The sequence below is a fragment of the Melopsittacus undulatus genome, chromosome 3, assembly GCF_012275295.1.
Source record: "Melopsittacus undulatus isolate bMelUnd1 chromosome 3, bMelUnd1.mat.Z, whole genome shotgun sequence".
NCBI classification, from domain to species: domain Eukaryota; kingdom Metazoa; phylum Chordata; class Aves; order Psittaciformes; family Psittaculidae; genus Melopsittacus; species Melopsittacus undulatus.
Window position 1 is genome coordinate 43,045,803 of NC_047529.1, and position 22,512 is coordinate 43,068,314.

The 22,512-nt window shown below is 37.4% G+C and overlaps 1 protein-coding gene across 1 annotated transcript in view; it reads left to right on the forward strand.

Moving 5' to 3' along the window:
* COL19A1 (collagen type XIX alpha 1 chain) overlaps positions 1 to 22,512 on the forward strand; it is a 181,928-nt gene that overhangs the window by 48,992 nt on the left and 110,424 nt on the right. The window contains exons 11-12 of the mRNA XM_034060919.1: positions 8,898 to 8,951; positions 12,735 to 12,779. Of these exons, the coding sequence (XP_033916810.1) occupies positions 8,898 to 8,951; positions 12,735 to 12,779 (99 nt within the window). The remainder of the gene's footprint in view (positions 1 to 8,897; positions 8,952 to 12,734; positions 12,780 to 22,512) is intronic.

The window sequence follows — 22,512 nt, forward strand, 5'->3', positions numbered from 1 at the left end:
TTTATTAGAGGTCTGGGCTGCTGGGAGCAAAACCGAGGGTGGCACAGTGCCATGCAGGACAGGCTTTTGTTAGCCTGTTATGTAACGTGGAAGTGAGAAATAATGCAGTTGTTAAATAATGTGGTCGTTAAATGCAGCTCTTTGTTCCTTAATCAGAGATGCATGAATACTCTAGCTGTGAGCCTGCATGGCTCTGGGATTCTTAACTGCATTTCAGAAGCCTCAGTCAGGACCTTACAACTTTGAAAGGGCAGGGTCAGGCTGGAGGATTCTTCTTCAACTGTTCATAAATTATACTTACTGGGTTCTTTCTGTGAGATTTCTGTGGCATATGGATTTTATTTTTCCCTCCGTCAGGGCTAGAAAGTGAGGGCTAGAGACTGCTGGGTTTAAAATAGTATTCTGAGCTTTTCATATCTCATCAGAAAGTATGGCTTTAAGAAAAATATCCATTATAACAAAACTTAGTGTTGTAAAAGTTGGTATCAGTGTGTTGCAGGAGATGGCTAATTGGGGAGGAAGGAACTTTCTCACTGTACTGCAGCATTGTACAGCTTGTCTGACATGTTTTGCTTAGTTTTGCTTGGTCATCTTTTGAGGAATTAAGATATTAGACTTCAAATACTAGATTTTGTATCTGATTAATAATTAATCTATGTTAGGATAATTTTGGATACCTTTGTTACTGTGCTTCATTTAATTTATATGTAACAGTATTTTCTCCTTGACTAACAGCTTTTATTACAAGTAGTGCATGAGAGTTAAAAAAAAATTAGTTTCATGCAGTAGAAAATCATATGTAGTACAAATTATACAGAGGTTATAGATTATACTGTTGGCTGCTGTGGCTCGTGACCTATTAACTTTTAACTGTCCTTTGCCTTTTTATTGGTACATAAGATGTATTATGCATACAATTATTTAAATGACTCCAACTCAGATGGGCATTTTTAATGTCAACAAATATACTTCCCAAAAAGACTTTTAAAATTATAATGTAGGGTTTATATTCTGAATTCCATGCAAATTGGGTTTTTTTAACTCATAGATACCAAGTTGTTGGACACAAAAACTGCTTTTTGTTCACATCATAAGATTTTTCGTAGGTATTGAAAACAGAATATTGTGTTTGTTGGGTATTTTTTTTTCGATTCCCACTGCTATCCAGTATTTATCAACACCTAAGATCTGTACTGTATGTTTCAAGTCTGAATTGATTAAATCGATGTGACATGCTGAGGCTGAGCCAAGTCTTGTCTAACCAGCAGTCAGCACTGTTACTCTGGCATGAGTCTTCCAAAAATAGAAGCACAAGAAGTCAAACAAGTAAGTGGAAGGGCACTAAAAGAAAAAGTGCTGTTAATTCCACTGTTGACTTTCTGTCTAATGGATTCTTGTTCCCAGGCCACGCTAAGTAAAGCAACTGGCACGGGGTGTGTTTCTGCAGATGGCTCAGCAGTGACACACGGGGCCCAGCTGGTTGACAGGTGTTTGATTTGTATTTAACAAGTACCTCACGCCAGCCAGATTTTTCTGTTACAGATACTAGGAAGCCAGTCAGCTGATGCTTTTTCTGCAGAATTAACACCCCTTTCACTGTGCTTCCCTTACGTTGTGAATGGCAGTTCTGATTTTCCCCTATAAATGAAGATAACATCATTTTAGTTTGTAATAAGAAAAATACAAAGTAGGAGAAATTAATCCATAGTTGAATTATTTAATAGTTGTAATCTGCTACCTTTACAAATGAAAGAGGCAAAACATTTTTGTTTATAGCTGTTGACAGTAAGATCTCAAGAAATATTTATTTAGCTGTTCACTCCTTAGAATGAAAATTCCCTTACAGAGTATGCATGGAAGGATAATGGCAGATTTCTGGCATATAGCTGTTACACTCTGTATTCCTGTGGCTTCCCATAATGTGAGAAGGACTTTCTTGTACATTATAGCACACGCTAGCCTGGAGTAAAAGAAATTCACTGCCCAGAGGTGAAACAGTATTGACTGAAATGCACCCACAGCTGTGAGGGAAGAGTGAAGGTGGAAAACTACTAAACAGATGAGAATAAGTAGTGTATAATGCTATTCCATATTGATTTTGCTGTAAACTACATAACAGCACACTGCATAATTGGAGAGAGATTTCCTCAACCGTGGCCTGTTTATTTAATTACAGTTTGGGGGGTTTGTTTTCTTTTAATAACTGGGAGTGGAAGAAATTAATGATCTTTGTGGCATTTGTTAGAGCCATGATAGCAACTGCTGGCAAAACCAGCTGTGGAAATAGTAGAGTATCAGGATGCTCTTATAAATCACCCTTGATTAATGTGAACTCTGAGAGCTTTAGCCAGTGGGATGTATAATGTAATAGTGACTATGTCAAGTTTGCCAACTCTTCCCCTTCCCATCCCATTTCTTCATGCTTTTATCTGAGCATTTTTCTTTCCTGGTAAAAAATCCCTGAGGTGGAAGAAGGTGGGACTACAGGAACTGTTAACAAAAATGTGTGGCTCTTTGCAGTGACAGGATGATGATGCCAGTGCTGTGAAACAGCCAGAAGAAATACCACCCTCTAGAATATGGTGTACCAGCAGTACTTCTGCTGCTGAACCTCAGAAGAATGAGGAAGGAATGAAGCCAGAGAAATGGCTGTCAGAGTAGTGTTGATTCTCTAAATAAACTCAGTTTTAGTGAAAGGATTTACCTTTAGGGATCAGGTCCTAGGCCTGCTTGAGCTAACAGTAGATCGACTGACCCCAGACTCACAGGTCAGGCACTGTCTGTTGGAGTCCTACTAACATAGCTGGTATATCCACTTCATCCAAATACTAGCCCAGCTTCGAAATGCATCAAATGTCAAAAGGCATTGTTTTTGAAGTGAGGAGATGCATTTCTTGGGAAAGTCTTAAATTTCCAAGTGGAAATTGTACTGTGAACTGCTTTATTTATCAGTAGTTGATAGGAGGTTTGCAGTTACAGCACACCAACAACATGGTATTTCAGAACCCATACTCCTGTGAGTTCCTAGATTAGAAATTCCAGTGAATATGAGGTCTGTTTATTTTTGATTTGCCTTAAATCCTTGGTTTGTTAGGTTTTTTTTCTTTGTTTGGTTGGTTTTGTTTAGTTTTCTTGTACTTAATGGTCTGTGGCACTGGTCTTTGTTAGTGTAAACCAGCATTTGTACCACCTGAGAATCTGCCTCCTGAATTTTCAGGCTCTGGAAATGGATGATAATGATGATAATTCTTGCATTAATGAATAGCCACTGACATCTAAGAGGTTGACTAATGCTGTTTACCTTCCTAATATAGGCTTGGGGCTCCAATTATTGTGGTGAATATAGTAATCATAACATATTTTGTTATTTTGAAAAGACCTTGGCATTTCATTAATACTGGATAATGTGTTTTAACTTACATTTAACATTATTGCATTTCAAATATTATTTTAGCAAGGCAAATTAGATTAATTTCCACTTCTGCTGAAACTTTAATAAATTTAGATTTGATTTAATGCCATGTTATGGCTGGGTTAACAATAAATCAATTGATGGTGTGTCAGACAATTTCTTTTGACTGACCTATTGTAAGGGAGAAAAGGCATAGTTACAAAAATCAGCTAGTTGTCCATGAGTGTAATATCACTTCAAAAATTTTTCTACTGTGTTGCTTCAGGTGACACAGCTAGAGAAGTGATCATTCCCTTGTACTCAGCACTGGTGAGGCTGCACCTCAAATCCTGTGTTCAGTTTTTGCCCCTCTCACTACAAGAGAGACGTTGAAGTACTGGAGTGTGTCCAAAGAAAAGTAATGAAGCTGGTGAAGGTTTGAGAACACAAGTTTAGAGCTGGGGGAACTGGGTTTGTTCAGGCTGAAGAAAGGAGTCTTGGGGGAGTCCTTTCACTCTCTACAGCTATCTGAAAGGTTGTAGAGAAGTGGGTGTTGGTCTCCTCTCAAGTAAGAAGTAATAGCTCAAGAGGAAACAGCCTCAAATTGTGCCAAAGGAGGTTTAAATTTTTCCAGGGAAGGAAAAAGTTCTTCATAGAAAGGATTGTCAAACATTGGAACAGGCTGCCCAGGGAAGTCATTGAGTCACCATTCCTAGAAGTATTTAAGACATGTAGACATGGCACTTAGGGACATGGTTTAGTGGCTGACTTGGCAGTGCTTTTAATGGTTGGACTTAGTCTTAAAGGTCTTTTTCAACCTAAACAATTTAATGATTCTTGATGTAGGTGGTCAAGAAGGCAGCAGTTGTCACTTCTTGAAGGACATGTGATAGCAGTGAATTCCACTTGTGTTTTGCCCAATGCAGAAAGTACACCTACTGACAGTAGAGACTCTTCTTCTGCTCATACTTTTTCTTGAGGGTATAAAAGGAGCTGCGTGGAGAACGTCATAGCAGCCTTCCAGTATCTGAAGGGAGCCTATAGGGATGCTGGTGAGGGACTATTCATTAGGGATTGTAATGATAGGACAAGGGGTAGTGGGTTGAAACTTAAACAGCAGAGGTTTAGACTGGATGTAAGGAAGAAATTCTTTCCTGTTAGGGTGATGAGGTACTGGAATGGATTGCCCAGGGAGGTTGTGAATGCTCCATCCCTAGCAGTGTTCAAGACCAGGTTGGATGAAGCCTTAGGTGATATGGTTTAGTGTGAGGTGTCCCTGCCCTTGGCAGGGGGATTGGAACTAGATGAACTGAAGGTCCTTTCCAACCCTAACTATTCTGATTCTATGATTCTCTCATAAAGGCTTTGGTCAGTTCATTGTCAGATTTCAAAACTAAAATAAAAAAAGACAGTATGCCACCCTACAGCCTGTAGTTATGCATGAAAACAAATGGAGTGATCTTTTCATCCCAGTTTCTTCAGAACAACTTCTCTGAGTTCTCATGTCATGTCTAAATAATTTGTGAGAGCAAAACATAGACACAAAATTTTGTCTTATGTGCTTCGATTGTGAAATGTGTGCTCTATGTATTTGAATATAGAAATTGTGCAAATCACCTGCTTTTTAAGACATGCTAATAGTACAAAAGGAAAAAATACCAACTAAAGAGAGTGCAGGCTGGATTAAGGAGCCCTGTGGCCATGTTCTTTGAAGCTCTGAGCTGTCTGGCTGCTGATTCATTAGTTTGCAAGCAAAGTACCAAAACCTAAATTTTCAAGTGTTTAATTTGGAATGCATTAATGTCTAGTTGCCTGAACAGATAGGCTGGTCAGCCTTGTCCTGAAGGTGGGTATCAGGAAGGTTTGGAAATGAGGAAAAATTGATACCTCCTGACCTCAGATTATATTATGAGGTGCAGTTGAGTACTGTAGGGCTTTTTTATTGGTCTTTCTCTTGAACAACTGTGCAAAAAAGCCACAGGAGCCCTGATCACAAGGACACAAGAATCCTCTGACCAGCCCTCATCCCTTTGGCCAAACCGTGATGTACCTGCTCTGCTGGGGCTGCTTATCCTGTTGAAGCAGGACAGAGCAAAGGAACCAATATACCTGTCACAAGCCCTTCATCAGGTTATTTCATGAGAGCATTTTATGCTTCCTCACATGGATCAAGGATAGCACTAAGCAAGTACTCAGCAAGTGTACTGGTAATTCAGCAGTAACCAAGTGGGATTGAAAGGATAATTAGGACACAAAATGTCATGTTAGCAGAAACTCATGACTAATCCAGGAGATTCATGGGGCAAGTCTTGGCAAATATCAGCTGAATGTATTTTTATGTCATTAATATTCTATCAGGTGATCCTAACCTTTTACAGGAGCCTGATTAAAGAAATAAGGAAATATTCAGTAGACTAAAGAAGGTGTTGCATAATGGAGTGTAGTTGGTGGGGGATTTTTATTTGTTAAAGACAAAGCTCTGCCTTTGCTAGTGGCTCTGGACCCGCTTGGTATGTGCTTCACGGGGGGATGCTGCTCAAGACTCTGACAGTACATTCTTGAACATTACACTCCATTTCTGCAATGCTAAAAATAGTTGCCCTCATTTTAAAATACCGGCCTATTAGATTATTCCAAGGATCTGGCATACTCAGGGTAATGGAAGGCACATATCCATAAATTATCAAAACAGTAAGTAGTGTTTGACCATGCTGATTTTACTTCTATTGAGATGAGTTTCCTTCCTAGTAACCCTGGAGTACCAAGACTATTCTGTAAATCAAGCTCCTGGCAGTGCTCTAGTAAATTTAAAAATAACGAGGAAAACGTTTGGTTTTCATCATGAGGCTGCAGAAGCATCTGTTTCTTGGTGGTTTTGGGGTGGATTTTTTTTTGCTTGTTTTGTTTTAATTTTGCAAAATCGTATCTGCAAAATGCATAAAGTATTTTACAGAAATTATTTCTCTTTCCCAGCCTTGAAGAGAATATCATAAAGTTCTGACATGTTGGCCAATATAAATCGTATTAATGCCTAAAATGTTCTAAATACTAAAACACGTTCCCAGTTATTGATAACAAGTTTCTCTCAATTTTTTTTTTTTTTGGTGATTAGATAATGTCCTGCCTAATTAATTTTTGGCACCTTACTGTTTGGCAGTGCAAGTGTCCAGGGCACCTAATAAAGGTCACATATTTGTATGTTAAGATAGCCTCATTTTTTTTTTAATCTGGAAGTCTCTTATTTAGGGGCTAAAAATACCTAAATGTGGAAATTAGAGTGTTAAAAATGAATGTAAATGCATTTGAAGAACGTTTCTAAATACACAGATAGACAGTGTCTTACTCTACCATAAAAACCCTTAGGTATAAACCGAATCTCTAATTTTATAGGATGTTGCATTATAATTACAAGCTGTATAATCAATAAATGATAAATATATTAAAAACTGTGATTATAAATACATTGCTAATTTCCAGAATAGTTAAAGCAACCACAATTTCAATCATTTTAGATTTTATAACAATAGGTATTGATCTAAGAGGTTATTTTTGCATTGTGTTGAAGGGATAAGCATTTGTATATCACTGATTAAACAGTGCAAGGCAAAACATCTATGGCTTGTCTCCACAAAAAAAAAAATCCAACAATAAACTACAACAGTGAATGTGGGATTTTTTTTCTAGGTGACAGTGCTCCAATATAGCAGCGAAGATGAAATATTATTGGGTAAATATTAATGATGAAAAATTTTTCTGAATTCACACTGTAAATCTGGAGAAAATGAAGGGCTAAGGATTATTTGTGATGATTAATTAGATTTTCCCCAGCATGCTAGCATCTATTTTTACAGAGGGGAGCTGGAATGAAGAGTTTGGAAACTCTATCATGAGTGGAGTTAGAAAAATTCCATTTTAACAAGCTATTTTAAGCTGTATTTTAACTGTTGTAGATCATCAGTGCTTTGTATTTATTTGCTTAATTACTTGTATCATTTTGATGAGTAATTGTTCTTTTATTGTCTCTTTCTCTTGTTAAGAGAGATTGGAGTTTTTCCTTTGTTCTTTTTTTTTTGTGTCTGGAAGGCATTTCTCTTCTGCTTGGCTTGGAATCAAACAAGTGAACTTCCAAACTTTCTTTTGTGGCTGAATCCTGGCTTGGCTAGATAACTGAATTGGATAATGTGTGAGTTACAAGGGCAAACTTCTGTCCAGGAATTAACACCCATGAATTGAATGGAGAAAGCATTTGATTTTAGATTCCTTTAATAAGTCTTCTAAGCTCCCACTTGAAGTAATATGAACAAGGGTGAATTCTATTAGAACTTAGCTCAGTAACTTTAGATTTATTGAGACCAAAATTAATATACTTCACTGTGGCATATTTCATGTAGATAGACTCTGGTTCTTCTTAGTTTTCAGTGGTACAGCCTAGTTCTCACTAGGTCTGTAACTGTTTAACATGCTTTGCTAAGAAGGAATGGAAAAGGAAACTGCTGCAATATTTTATATTTTAATTCAAACAAGATAATACTAGTTTTTTAACTATCTCTTTTCTTAGAAGGCCCTGTAGTAAATGCAGAATTGCATTGTCTATAGCTTTCAATTCACACCTATTAATTTGTATTTGTCTCTTTTGCTCAACTTGTCCTTATTCAGATATTGAAGGTGAAGTTTACCATGTTACTCAGCTTGGATAATTACCTTTAAAAACTTTTTTTTATTAACAAGGTGCTTCTTTTTACTTATGCTTAGTTGTTGAGCAAAACTTTTAAGTATGTGGTTTCTTGAATGGAATTTACAAACCCAAATCAGATTAATTTTCACGGGCAATGCAAGGAGAAAGTCATTTGTGGGTCAGGGAATGACTTATTTTGCTCTTGGAGTAGAGGAGGTGGTAATTTAACAACATACACAGAACATGCACTTAGGAATCAGGAGAAACAAATTTTTGTCTGCCTCATTGCATAGGATCAAGATTTGCGTTTCCTCCTGCCCAATAGGCTGGAGAAAGATACGAAACTCAGCATTGAGCAGAGCCTAGAAACCAGCAATCAGCTTAGTATGTACAGCTTCCTGTGGGACCTAGCAATTTAAGCATGGATCCCTGTGGTCTCAAGTACCTAATAAAACTTAGGGAGAGACTGGAAGATACAGCACCCTTGTTGGAATTTTAGGTACTTGAGTAGTATGCAAGAGTCCTCTGAAGTATTTTTTTCTGAATCAGGGCCTGAAATAAAACTTAAGAAAGATTCTCATGGGATCCAAACTGAAGCAATCTACAGCTGCTGCATAATTAAATAATCTGTAATTGTGAATTATGTAATATTTTGAGAGCGAAATATATTTTAACCAAATACAAGTCAACAGACATAAACAAACCTAGAGACAATTCAGCACTCCTGTAGAAAAGGAACGAGAAGCGATACATGTCAGATGTCTTTTTCTCTAATTTAGCTCACTCATGAGTTAGGTCTGTAATATGATGGTTATGTACATTTTGTTTCAGGGGGAAGCTGGCTTAATAGGTGCTCCTGGCATACCTGGTCTTACTGGTTCCAAGGTAAAATAAATAAATAAACCACCACCTACAACAAAAAAAACATTCTCATTTTCTGCATTTTCACATTCAACATCCTTTTTGCCAGCTGTCCAGTATCTACATAAATTGCACTTGAATTACATATCCAATTTGTGAGTTGTATAATGTGACAGAGGAACTTTACTATCAGTTTCTAAAGTGTGTCTGTTGAGGTTGCACAAACCTGCCTGTCAGTATCATTTTGCATTAAGAGCAGTTGCCTAAGCCTCAGGTCATTCCAGCCACAAGGTAGCAGATTCAAAAATTTGAAATTTGAGTATCTCATGATCTCAGCAAAATGAGATGGGGGATGGCACTGCTGCTTCTGCTCTTGCATTTGACTCTTCTGCTCCTCTCCAGAGATGGAATATTGTAGTAAGGACAGAACTTGCAAAAAGTGATATCTGTATTATAAACCTTGCTGGTAATATTTGTTCCAGTTGCCTTAGTCTTTTCATGGCCAGATTTTGTTTTCTGTTGGTTGCAGCTGTGTTTAACCATAAGTATTTGGAATGAAGCCTCAATGTCACATACGTCTGCCCAGCTAATTCCTTTTAGAAAATTGGAGGGGAAATAGTTCTGCTGCTTCCACAAATTAAGGGACTACACATAAAACTCCACATTATTTTGTTCATACTAAAATTTCAAAAACGTGTTCTGCAGCATGACCTTGATGCAAAGGCCTGATTTGTGTATGTTTAGGGCAGATACTTCCTGTAATACAGCACGGAGGGAAGGAAGGAACTTATTTTCTGCATATGAGGTAGCCAGCATTTAGTTCTGCAACATGCTTACCACAATCTATCAATTTATAAGTTTGAAGCCAGGATTTCATTGACTTGTACTGCAGGCATATTTAAAACATTGAAAATCAGATCAACAATCCTGCAGTATCAGGATGAGTAATCAGTGATTGCCCATGAAAAAGCTTGTGGGAAATGTTTTTCCTAACTTACTATGAGAATTCTGCCACAGAGAAGAGAATTAAAGTCAGTTGTAAATGTGTTATTTTGCAACATCCAAGTTTTTATTTCTGCAACACTCAGATTCTTTGAAGTAACTTACCAGTGGCTAATATTATTATATTTTAACACTGTCAAGTGGAAATTACCTAAACTACTTTCTCAATGCTTTCTGTTGGCTGTATTTCTTATTCCCTCTAATTTGTAATATTTATTTTAAATTCAAATCTGTGCAAAAAAAATGGACACTTTCTGAAAAAGGAGAAGTTACTTTATTGCCTCATACTTAGGTACAGGCAGAGAACATACTGGTTGAGCAGTAGCATTTCTGAAAATGACTTGGAGGTGGACATGAGGCTGAATTATGAGCTAACAGTGGTTCACTTTCCTACTGGGGAGAAAGTGAACCACATATTGGACAATGATAGTAAAAACTGCAGCTGGCAGATGAGGGGAAGATATTTTCCCCCCTTTGCTTGGTGGTGCTGTATCTGGAATGCTGTGTCATGTTTGGCGAGGTGGGGGGGGAGCTTTCACCCTCAATACTTTAAGAGGTGTGGAAAAACCAGAGAGGGTCCACAGAGAGCTAGGGTATGTTCGGGGACTTAGAAAACAAGACCTTTGAGGAGAGTTTCAAAGTACTTATTTTGTTGAATCTAGCAAAGAGGAGGCCAGGGAGTGATCAAGACTGTGCTGCAGACATAAGAAGCCCAGCTGGCTGGTCTTCAAGGACAGATTCCTAAAATCCCAAGAACAGTCCACAGTGATGTAAAGGGAGTTGAGCGACCATGACAGAAGGTCAGCATGGATGAACAAGATGCTCCTGTCTGAGATCACACACAAAAAGGAAGTAAACAGTGGAAGCAGGGATGCGCTACCCAGCAGGAATATAGAATCATTGCCAGAGCACGTGGCAAAGAGTTAGGAAGCCAAAAATTCATCTGGAATTGCAGCTAATAAGGGATTTGAAGTTCAGCATAAACGGCTTCTGTTAACTGCATCTGTAGACAAAAAACGAGGCTGAAGAAAATGTTGACCCACTCCTTAATGGGGTGGGGGATGTGGAAAAGACTGAGTGTACCTGATGCTTTTTTTGCTTTGGTTTTTACTAACAGTTTGCCTTCAGGCCTCCCAGGTTACTTAGGTCTCCTAGCAGAGTGTATGAGAATGAACCATTGCCCACTGAAAGGGAAGAGAGTGTTAGGGAGCACTTAAGCTACTTGGACATTTGCAAGATACCAAACAGTATGCATCTGGGGGTGCAGAGGGAGCTGCCTGATAGATTGCAAGGCTGCCATCTGTTATTATCAAAAGATCATGATGACTAGGGGAGGTTTTGGATGACTGTAAACAGACAAACATCACATTCATCTTCAAGAATGATCCGTGGAACTGCAGGACAGTCAGCCTCACCTCTGTTTTTATCACCAAGAATATATCATGCCTGACCAAGGTCATTGACTGCTCTGGTGACTGTGGGCATTAGGGGACATCAGTGGATGTTGTATACCTTGACTTCAGCCAGGTATTTGGCACAGTCTCCAGTCATACCATTGTAGTCAAATCTGTGAAATACAGACTGGATAAATGGACAGGAAGGTGGTGGAAGAGCAGTTGGACTGTTGGGCTCAAGGGTGGAATAACTGCTATACATTCCAGCTGCTATGTAGTTAGTGTGATCCCTTGTGGAGTGAGACTGGGGCCAGTATTAGTGTCTTATTAATTACCTAGATGATGGATTCTCAGCATGTTCGTGGATGTTAGCAAATATAGGAAAGTAGTCAGTGCACTGGAAGGTAGGACAAGTATGATATTCAGTGGGACCTCAACATGCTGGAGAAATGAACTAATGGCAGAACTCATAAAGTTAAGCAGAGGCAAACATGAGGTCCTGCCTTTCTGAAGGAAATAGCCACATGCAACAGTGCAGTCTAGGTTCTAAATTTCTAGAAGGCAGCTCTACAGAAAAGGAGTTGGAGTCCTGCTGGGTGCCCTTGTGGTGGAGAAGGCCAATAACATCTTGGGCTTCCTTAGCAAGAACATCAGGAAGAGCAGTTATTCTACTTATAATGTAATTATAATTTACCTATAATGTTGCAGACTATTTGACTAAGACATTAATGTAGTAAGGTTATGCATTAGGATCTTCTTCTGAGCTAAATTATCAAATCGGGGCTGAAATAACAATATAAGAGGTCATTTTATTGAAAAATTATCAAATATTTTAATCTGACGACCTTGAGTAAATATTTCAAAATTCACTCCTGTGTTTCTTTTGTTATGTGTTGTTTGGTTTTGGCTTTTTGTTTGTCTGTTTGTTTGTTGGGGTGGTTTTTTTAGTAGTTAGGTATGGTTTTAAAGTGAAAGGAATGCACTTTCTGTAAATTATATCTATATCTTTTTCTGAATTGTTCTGGGTTTTATAGACCTTCACAGCTTACTAGTCATATTTCAAAATTAAAATGAAGTTATTAGTAACAAAAAATGTATTAAAACTGGTTCTGCAGAAGAACAGAAGGACTGTAATGAGTGAGTTTAGTGTCAGTGTCAGGACAAGAATCCAAGATTACTTAGGCTGAATGGAAAAACGTTTGACTGTTAATCAACAAAACAATGGAAAATCGTGTCTATTTTTCATAGAGGTTTTTCACACCTTTTTGAAAGAGCGACAATCAGTTTCTAAATAATTTCTTCTGGTTTAATCCCATAATGAAAACCCAGTACGATAAAACTGTTTTAAAGAACTAAATTATTTGAAGAATGTTTAGGTTCGAGCTTTTTTGTTTATTGTTTTTTGTTCCAGGGTGAACGTGGTTTTGCTGGTGGTAAAGGTGAAGAAGGAGAAAAGGTAAATTATTTTGTCCATGTCACAATTTTTTCAACTTAACAATTCGATATAAGGCCAAGCATGCAGAGCTTTTTTATGAAGGCATTCCTTAACTTTTTCATTAATATAATTCTTATCATTTTGCTATGCAAATGCTGAAGAACAAAGACTTTTTATGCATGCTAATCAGTGATATCAGTGCTTCTTTCAGAAATACTTAGTTTTTTTAAGAAAAAGATTGAATAATGAAGCCTAACAGAACCATAGCCACTGGACTCCAGTAATGTTTACTGCTCTCTTGTTTCTATGGTAACTAGTGTTTGTTTATACAGTAGGAAATGTATCATAAGATGATGTGTAGGCATTTATAGTACTTAATTACTGTTTTTGTACATTAAATGTACTTTTTTACAATTTCCTGTGTTGATTGTAAGTAGTAAATGTTTTATACATTTTTTCCTAAGAACATAAGTTTACTGCAATATCAAAATTTTACATTTGCTGCAACATAACTGACTGCTAATTTAGAAAGGTTAATTTCCATTTGTTTACTTCTGTGAGCCTACACAGTAGTTAACATGGGGTTTGTTTCCTGCATGCATGTGACTCAATGAATTGACTTGACTGCCAGTGCCCAAACTGAATGCAGATGCATTTACCTCTTTTTAAGACCTAATGGACTTGTGTGTTGCCCTAAGGACATTCTTAGTCTTCCAGCAGCCATAAGATGTAAATTCTAGGAAAACCCTTTCCTCATTCTTTACCAGTGGGTATAGGAAATGGAGCTTGAGGCAGCTTGTCCTAATTGTAGGTGCTTTCCAGGGGCCAGGAATAGTTCAAGAGCTTGTATATTAAAATGGGAACTAAACTGGCCCCATGGAAGGCTGTCTTGGCTGACAGAATAATGGGTTGCTCTAGATAATGCAACCTAATCTTTTATGGCTCCAGACAAGTAGGTCTTCACAGGTCATCAAAGGCAAGTATGTGTTGAGGGACAAATGGAAGGAAAACACCTGTTCTTTGATTATCTAATGCAAATTAAGGTAATGATGGTGATAGTTTATGTTGAAAGTTCAGCTTCTAACCATGTTGCTGCCTGGTTACTGTTTTTTCCCTACTTTTGGTTGATTTAGATTAGGCAACCTGAATTAAGACTCTTGGTTTATAGAAAGTTTCTCTGTGCTTCAGCTGACTGTCTGAAAAAGGTGCAGACAAGCATTTCTGCTTTTGTGTGTTATAAAGATGAAGAACAACACATACTACTATTCTGGTGATATTTCGAATGAAGAAAATGGAGAATAGGAGGCTGAATTTAAAATGTGCACTCTGTGAGTAGGGCTGTTTTGGAAATGGATATATTCACACACCCACTTTTCAAAAGTGTCAGCCAGCTTTACAGTGTTCATATTTTTAAAGAAAGCACGCTACGGATTAACACAATTTAAGCAGTTTTAAGATTTATGAGGATTTTTTTAGAAGAAAGTGCTCTAGTAACCAGGAAGGAAGAAGTATCAGAAGTAAAAACCAGAATCCATAGCAACAAGCATTTATAATGCGAAGATTCAGCCTCTGAAAAAACCCACTTGTTAAGCTTGAGTGTTTGTAACTCCACCAACAGATCTTATTTTCTTGGTGGTATCATTATTCATCAGTTCTGAAGGGCTTGTGGATTTTTTTTCTTCCCTTTTTTTTTTGGTCATAATTGCTGTGCAGCTGTGCTGTGCTTTCCCCATGTTTTATGAGTAAATTGTGTTTGGACACAGACACGTGGTTCCAGCTGTTGCTGCCACTCTCTTTGCTTGATTTCCTTTATTTTAAGACAGAGATAAAATGATTCAACCACTGCTAGTCACATTTTTGTTATGTGGAAGCTGAGTCAGCACATTTGGACCAATTTTAAAGTATTTCCAGAGTAACTATTAATAATGTATTCAACTATCCTTAAAATAAAAGGAAAATAAACAAGCGGAAGGATCTTTATTTGCCAGTGATTATTCAAGAATAATTTAGGGCAGTCTCATGAGAAGCTACACATCATGACTTGTGAGGAAGGAGTGTGGTTTAGGCTATAGAAAGTACATCTCAGCCTGGCACTTAGCAATTACTCAATTTAGCCTTAATTCAAATAATTACTAAAGAACAACAATGCTGAGTTTCCAGTTGCTGAGCTCCAGCATTAAAAATGTATCAACACCTTTGCATTTTAACGTAGTATCCCAAAATAAAGTAGTTGTGATAATTTTTGCATTTAAAAAAAATATTAAAATGCTTGGAACCTAAATTTGACTTTTTTCCTAATACGAAAAAACTGCCTCATATTGCATGTTAAGGAACAAGATGGTATTTGCATGCCCTGTCTTGCATATCACCTAGCATGAGACACAGCTGCCTAAACATGGGATATTTACCATTCCAAACTCTGCAGAAGTACATTAAAATGAACAATCCTATATTTTTGTTTTGGTGATCGTATCATTCCATGGCATCAAATGCTTGAAACCAAGTCAGTCTTATACTTCTCGGTTCATCAAACCAAACAAGTTGACCATGGTTTTTATTGTACCACATGCTACTTTGGCAGAGCAAACTCTGGGGCCACCAGAAAGATGTAGGCAACTGAGGTGAAAGTGAGTGACTGTATGCAAATTAGAGGAAGCATCTATAATTTAAATTATTAAGGGAGATTTTTTAGGCAGTTTAAAGGTTTCTTTGTCATGCTTGACTCTCCTTGAGGAATCCAGAAGTCTTGTTTTGCCTTCCTCCTTTTTTTTGGGCTTGGTTGAACTTGGTTTGCTCTTAGAAGCCAGTAGTGGTAACAGAAGCTACAGACTGTGTGTGGAGGTGTTATGCTGCAAGTTTTCCCTCCATGGGAAATATACTCTTGCTGTAAATATTATTTAAATTCTCCTTTGTATTCTGTTTTCATTTTGTTACTTAGATAATGATATTGTCTTATGTCTTATAATCTAATAGCTGCAACAAAAACATTGGTCTACCCTTCAATAGCATGACTGAAAATGTATATACTGAGAGCAGTTTTTATTGGTTTGCTGCCAGGAAGTCAGACTTTATCGTGTGGATCTGTCCTCCACCTAATTGTAGTTAATTGTAATCTGTTCAGAATTGTAATTTCATGGTATAGGATAGAAAGGATGAGTATCATACTTTATAGGCAGTCAGGAGGGACTGATGATAGCTAGAAGAAAGATGTAAAATTCAGAATGTTCTTGGCAAATCAGAAATGTAGCCTGAAAAAAAAAATATTCAATGCAGAAGTAACAAGAGCAAGGAGCTACCTGTGGGGCAGAAAAAATGAGCTGCAAAAAAAACCCCAAATTAAATAGTATCTACTCAGAAATTAAAACCTGAGGATTGTTTGGATGAGAAGCCAATGGAATATTGTCTGCAACACTGATTGAATTAGTCCTGTTTGGTACTGGTAAGGCTTCAACTTAAAGCATTTTGAGAGCACTGAGAATGGCTGGTGCTCAGGAATATACAACCTTTGAGGAAGGATGGTATGAATGAAGATTACTTAGAATGAGCTGAAAATAAATATATAAACAGTCCTCAAATAAATAACACTGCTGTAAAGAGAAAGAAAGTGGTACATTTGCTGTGTCTATAGTGAGTACAAAGCAATGAGCTGAAAGTGAAGTAAGGAAAATGCTGTGTAGCCATTGGGAAAAAGCTACTAAAGTAGAAGTTTAATTTTAACAGTGTTGATTGTTGTACAAGTAATGTTCTTTTCCAGTGGTCTTCAGTTTTTATCCAAGTTATAGAAAAGGAAAAAAAAAAAAAAGAAAAGCTTGCTTCGTGCAAATGCAGATGATCAGTTTTGTCTTAGATAATTTTACCATTTTTAGTTAACAGCATCAAAATTATGCAAGGTATCACACTGATGTCTAATTGGATAAGTACAGAGGACAGCAAGACAGTTTCTTTTTCAACATATATCCTTGTTTCTTTTTAATGCCTAGTTAATACTTTTCTGATACAGTACAGTGAAGCTCTGGAATAGGTTGCCCAATGTGGTTGTGCAGCCCCTTTTCCTTGCTGTTTTCAAGACCAGCCCTAAGCAACCTGGCCCTGACCCCATAGCTGAGCAATGCTTGGCCCATGAGGCTGGACTAGAGACCCCTTTTGAGGTCATGTCCAATCTTAGTTATCCTTTAATTTTAGGAACAGTGAACATGCACATGATATTTTTCTGATTTCTGTGGGTTTATGTGGATTTATAATTTGGAGAATAATAAAAAAAATATAATAGTCTAGTCTGTTTTTGTTTGGTTGAGGTTTTGTTTAAATGTTGTTAGGGGTGGGATTTGAATGTACATTCAATTTACAGTGTGGACCAATACTGTTCACTGTAATATGTTATAGACAGATTTCTTTTTTTAAGATGTGTATATACGTTCACACACTCTAGTTTTGGAACATCGCATCTAGGGATGACCAGTGCCCTTCCTTAAATATCCAATCATGTCAGCTGATGCAGTCTTCCTTATAGAAATTCTGGTAGAAGGCTTGTTTGGGTTACATTGTACATGGTTGCTTGGATGATGGGTGTGTATGCATTCACTGGTTTTACCTTGGGATTAGTGAAACCCTACCATACAGATAGTTACAAAATAAATTGTTCAACATAAATCTTCACTTTAATGTTCAACATAAATGAAATCTAAGGGTATCTTCAAAATTTAAGTACCAAAAAAGGAGAATCTAAAAATTTTATTACTATCAAAATTGCCATGCAGCTGTTGGGATGTCTGATCACAGCTCCATTCATGTGAACTGTGGCAGTTCCTCTAGCTGAATCCCTGTTTCTGTTTTAACTCAGAGGCAAGTAAGGTGTGCTCTTATGTAGACTAAATCCCAGTACTAGTTGATGTCCTTGAAGACTCAAAAGTTGCAAGTGGTGGAGTACAAGGATGGCTGTGCTCTGGAGAGAGACTCTTCAATTGCAGTTTTCCTTGACTAGGTGCTTTCCTTTATAAGGGATATTTTCCTCCCATCTCACTTGAAATAGAGGATTTTGAAACAGGATGTCATTGAAGCTGAGCCATGTAGCTGTACATGTACTGTGATATGCACTTGTAAACTCTTGATCTTTGCTAAAGTTATTATTTCACTGTAATTCTTTTATTTATATTTCTCGTTAAAATGATATCAATAAAAAGGTTGGATTTATTAGACTAAGGGAAATTTTGAAGTAAAACCGTAGTGATAGTCATTCATTATTTCCAGTTTCATCCTTTTATCTTTACTTTTTGTATGTTTTGACCATGCTTTTGCCTGTGTATACATGTGAGAAGAGAGGAGGAGTCTGGGGCTTGTCCAGCATAAATGTAGAAAAAATTGTCATCTGCTTCATTCTCTTCTAAACGCAGGATGTTCTTTGTATATATTTACTATTTTGTGAAGTACAATTTGAATTATTCCAGGAAACAGGGCTTCCTCTATTTCCTTGAGAAGAAATTTCTCAATAGATCTTAGTGTCAAGAAGATTTCCTGGAGGTTCAGCATTTTGTACTTCATCCTATCACACCTGATAAAATACTCTGCTATTTTCCATCCATTCAGAACACACAAGACTATAAACATCCAGTGTGCCCCAGGTGTAGTCTTTTATTTCACAGTCTTCGATATGTTTTTTTCTTAAATGAGCATAAGTAAAGGAAAAGGAGTCACCTTTCCTTTCAAAGTTGCTGGTTGAAGTTAGTCATTATTTACTCATTCTAATATTTTGATGTCTGTACCATAAATCTCAGTAGTGAAACCAGCCCATGTAAGAGCTCAAGTTACTGGAGAAGCTTCCAATCTCAGAAGCTGTTATGGATAGACGACAGTAATGAAGCTCAAAGGTTTATAATTAAAATTACTAAAAAATTACAAAAGAAGCAGTCAGTAACCCTCCTGTCTATTAGTACAGCACTTCTATTTGTCAGCTTTAAATCCTGCTACAAATGCTTCAGTCTGAACAAAAGGTTAGAAGAATAAGTTCAGTAAACTATGTTTGGAATAGTCCCTAGCCTATTCTAGGCTATTATATGGGGTAAAGATAATTAGATTCACTGAAATGTCTGCAAGAGACCTTCACAGCTGGGGTCTATTAATTTAATGATGTAGATGAGCAACTTGCAGGTCCCAACATCTATCATTGTTTAATTCACTTGCACATACTCATTTAGTCAGATTAAAGGTTCATCATGCTCAGCATCCTGCTTCTGACGGCCAGAAGTGGTGCCCACGGGAAAGCATAAGGACAAAGTGAGCAAGTACAGTGCTTCTCTCCATGTGCTCTTCCAGGGTCCAATTATAAGATTGGAATCATAGCCAGATGTTTTCAATGAATTTAGTAGCCCTCAATGGACTTCTCCACCATTAGTGAGTGAAGTTTTCCCTTGAATTCATGTAAACTTTTGGCATCTGCGATATCCTGTGGTGAAGAATTATGCTGTTTATCTTTTGTGTTTGAAGAACCACTTCCTTTTGTTTACTTGGAACCTGCTTCCTCTTAATTTGGTTTGGTGTTCCCTACTTCTTCTGTTGGAAGATTCCTGTTCTCCTTTTCAGTATCAGTCAAGAATCAATAAGCATCTTGCATGCATTCCTGAGCTGTCTCTTCCATATTGAAGACTACCATCTTACTTAGCATCTCTTACTATGTAAACTGTTCTATATTTGATCATCCTTACTAGCTGCCTCTGGATGTTTTTGAGTTCTATTGTAGTGTTTAAACACAATAGACAATATTCAGTGAATATCTTATCACAGTGAAATTCTTCGCTTTTTGCCTTTCTAATACCTCCTCACGTGAAATTTCCTTTTTACCCTCTCATTAGCTTTGAGTGTGGCCTCGAGATCTCACTGTTGGTCCTTTCAAACCATTACCAGTCATTGCATTTAGGAAACTATGATTGTATTCATAGATGTTATGGCTACATCACAAGCATGAGGATTTTACTGCCCTCATCATTACTACACTGAACTTTATTTGTCCTTTTTCCATGTCATTTCATCTTATCATGCCTATACTGAGTTTGTCACAGTTCATCCTCATCTCTTTTATCCTGTATAATTTAGTGTCATCACCTGATTTAGTTACATACCTGAAAATCGTTTTCTTTATGAGGTTTGAGAGAAAACAATTCATGTCTTGCTGAGAACAAGATTAGTGGAGAAGTGACTTTGCCACTACCTAAATGCTAGTGTGAACTCTCAGACTCTTTCTGTCTTGGATTAAAAACACAGTATTTGACAGGTACTTATTTTTTTGGCATTAGAGCAGTATCTTTCACAGTCTGACCTCTCCCCCAGCATTTGGTGTAATCTGAAAATGGCCATTTGCAGGTATTGAGTACAATTTCCTTCAATCCACAAAGCTTTTCAAATTCCAATTGCTTCCCACAACGTAGGAAGCCTGTTGCATGGTAGGCCCAGATATGGAGCTTTGCACAAGAAAGCACACAGAGTGCTCTGCAGAAACAGCCAAGCTCATTCTAAATGAGTTATTTGGGGTATCAGCAGCATTGCAGCTTCATTAGTGGGCACTCTGAGATGTAAGGTTTAACAGCATGAGCAGAGTGCCAGGTTGTTTGGATGTACCAGTTCCAGTAACGGTTACTTCTGTGCCACTTTGGAGACTTCTGTGAAGATATATCCAGAGATGGATGCCTGGGTACTGCTACTGCTATGGATGCGTAGAAAAGATATACTAGTTTGGAAACAGCTAAGGTTGTAAGCATTTTGAATGGTAATTTTGATAAATGGTAATTAATTTAAAATTAATGTAACAATTTTTATCTATAAAGAATGCTGCAAATTTAGCACCTTAGAAAATACTCTGGAGGAGCGGAGAAATATACACTGGCAGGTATAGAGAACACAGCATCATATCCTCTATACATAGGCATGTTGAGGTCCCAGTTTCCATTTAACTACTCTGAGGGTTGTGTACCACCAGTGGGGTGGCTTCTGGGGCTTGAGTTTGGGTACCTATGTACAGGAGAGGGGGTAGAGGTGGGCATGGACCTTGAGTGGGCTACGTGGGGAAAACAAGAATGGGTGGCTAATGTGTATGTATTTCTGAGAGGGATGGAAGAGACAGAGTAATTCAGAAGCCAGTGTAGGGTACATCAGTACTAATGTGGGAATAAAATCGATATTTCTAGTGTTTCCTAGTTCTTCTGTTTGACTGCACTGCCTTCCGGAAAGTATATGGTTTGAATATTGTCTGTAAGTAATCTATCTTACTCCTTTTTGGAGTCAAAAGTAGGATACAGAATTGCTTGTTTCCTTGCTTTTGTCAGCTTTGCTAGGTAATTGTAATCTGTGATGAGGTGGCAGTTGTTCCATTCTCAGCCTCTGCTTTTAGTTCATTCTCTGCTGCAGCTACCTAGTCTTACAGCTTAAGTGATAAAGCTCATTGCTGTGAATTAAAATATTCTCCTTTCTAACTCCACTGATTATATTTGTTGAAAGGTCTTATAATTCATTATGACAGATGATTTTTGTTGTTTGCCGTTTATTAATCTGAACAGACTGAATTTAAAAATATGGCTGCTACATCAAAAGATAAGAAATGCCAGAACAGAATTAATTTGCAAACTAAATGTGACCTCAATTGGTTTAGAGAGAGACCTGGAAATAGCCCATTTTATGAGTGTTTCCACAAGATAGTCTCAGAGAAATGGATCTGACTGAAGTTCAACATCCACTTATTTTTGTACAAACTCAGTTTTTATTTCTGTTTCCTTTTTTTTTTTTGTTAGGAGTTTTTGAGGGGGTTTTGTTGGTTTTTTTTGTTGTTTAAATCTGTTTGCTTGTGTATCTGTTTATCTGTGCCTTCTCTCTTCCCTTTTTTCTGGCTCATAGATTACCTTTCCTGCTGTGTAGCCATCTATGTTCTCTTTGCCTGTTTTACTTTTCCAAAAGCTGCTTACACTTCACTAATATCTTTGCATAATCTTTGAGGAAAGAGTTGTCTTTAACTGAAAGTGCTGTGAGAAAGCATTGTAGGTCCAGTGTATTATTCATACTTCAACTCTTTACAGATCTCATGGGTTCTGGATAACTTCAGGTAATATCACTGATATGGTTTTATAGTTAGTTGGGATTAAAAATCAAAGTAGTTTCATTTGGCTGTAATTCTCAGTATTTTGTGACCATGTAGTCTTGGCAGGATGTTTTCTCTTGATCCCAGATCTGGTGATAGGTTTACCTCTGAGTGTATTTCCTCAATTTCCAGTTGAAATTGCACATTTATTATGATTCTTTTTATACTGATATGCTTGTATGTTTACATACATATTCATGGGTGCACTAGAATACATTATCTACTTCAGGGGAATATAATACAATCACAAAAATATTTAGTAACATACCAAGTAGTAGATTCCTAAATTACGTCAATCCTGACTTAATTCTTTTGATTTACTGCAATGCAGTTATTGAAGAAAAACTTCCTTTACAAAGAACTTTAAGCCAGAAAGAAGGCTCTGGAGAAAGAAGGCATTACAGCAATAGACTGAATCCTCGCTGGCAGGTGTGGTGTATGAACTTTAACCTAACGAACTGAATAGAGCTCTTGACATATGAGTCTCCTTTCTTTCAAATGGGAGGCAGTTCTTGGGAGCTGCTGAGCAAAGATATGCTGTAAGGTTGAGCTGAAGGGCTCCACAGCAAGGAGGCCATCAGCACACTGCAGCTGCTGCTATCAGGTTATGTTGTATGCACTGTTGCAGAGGATTAT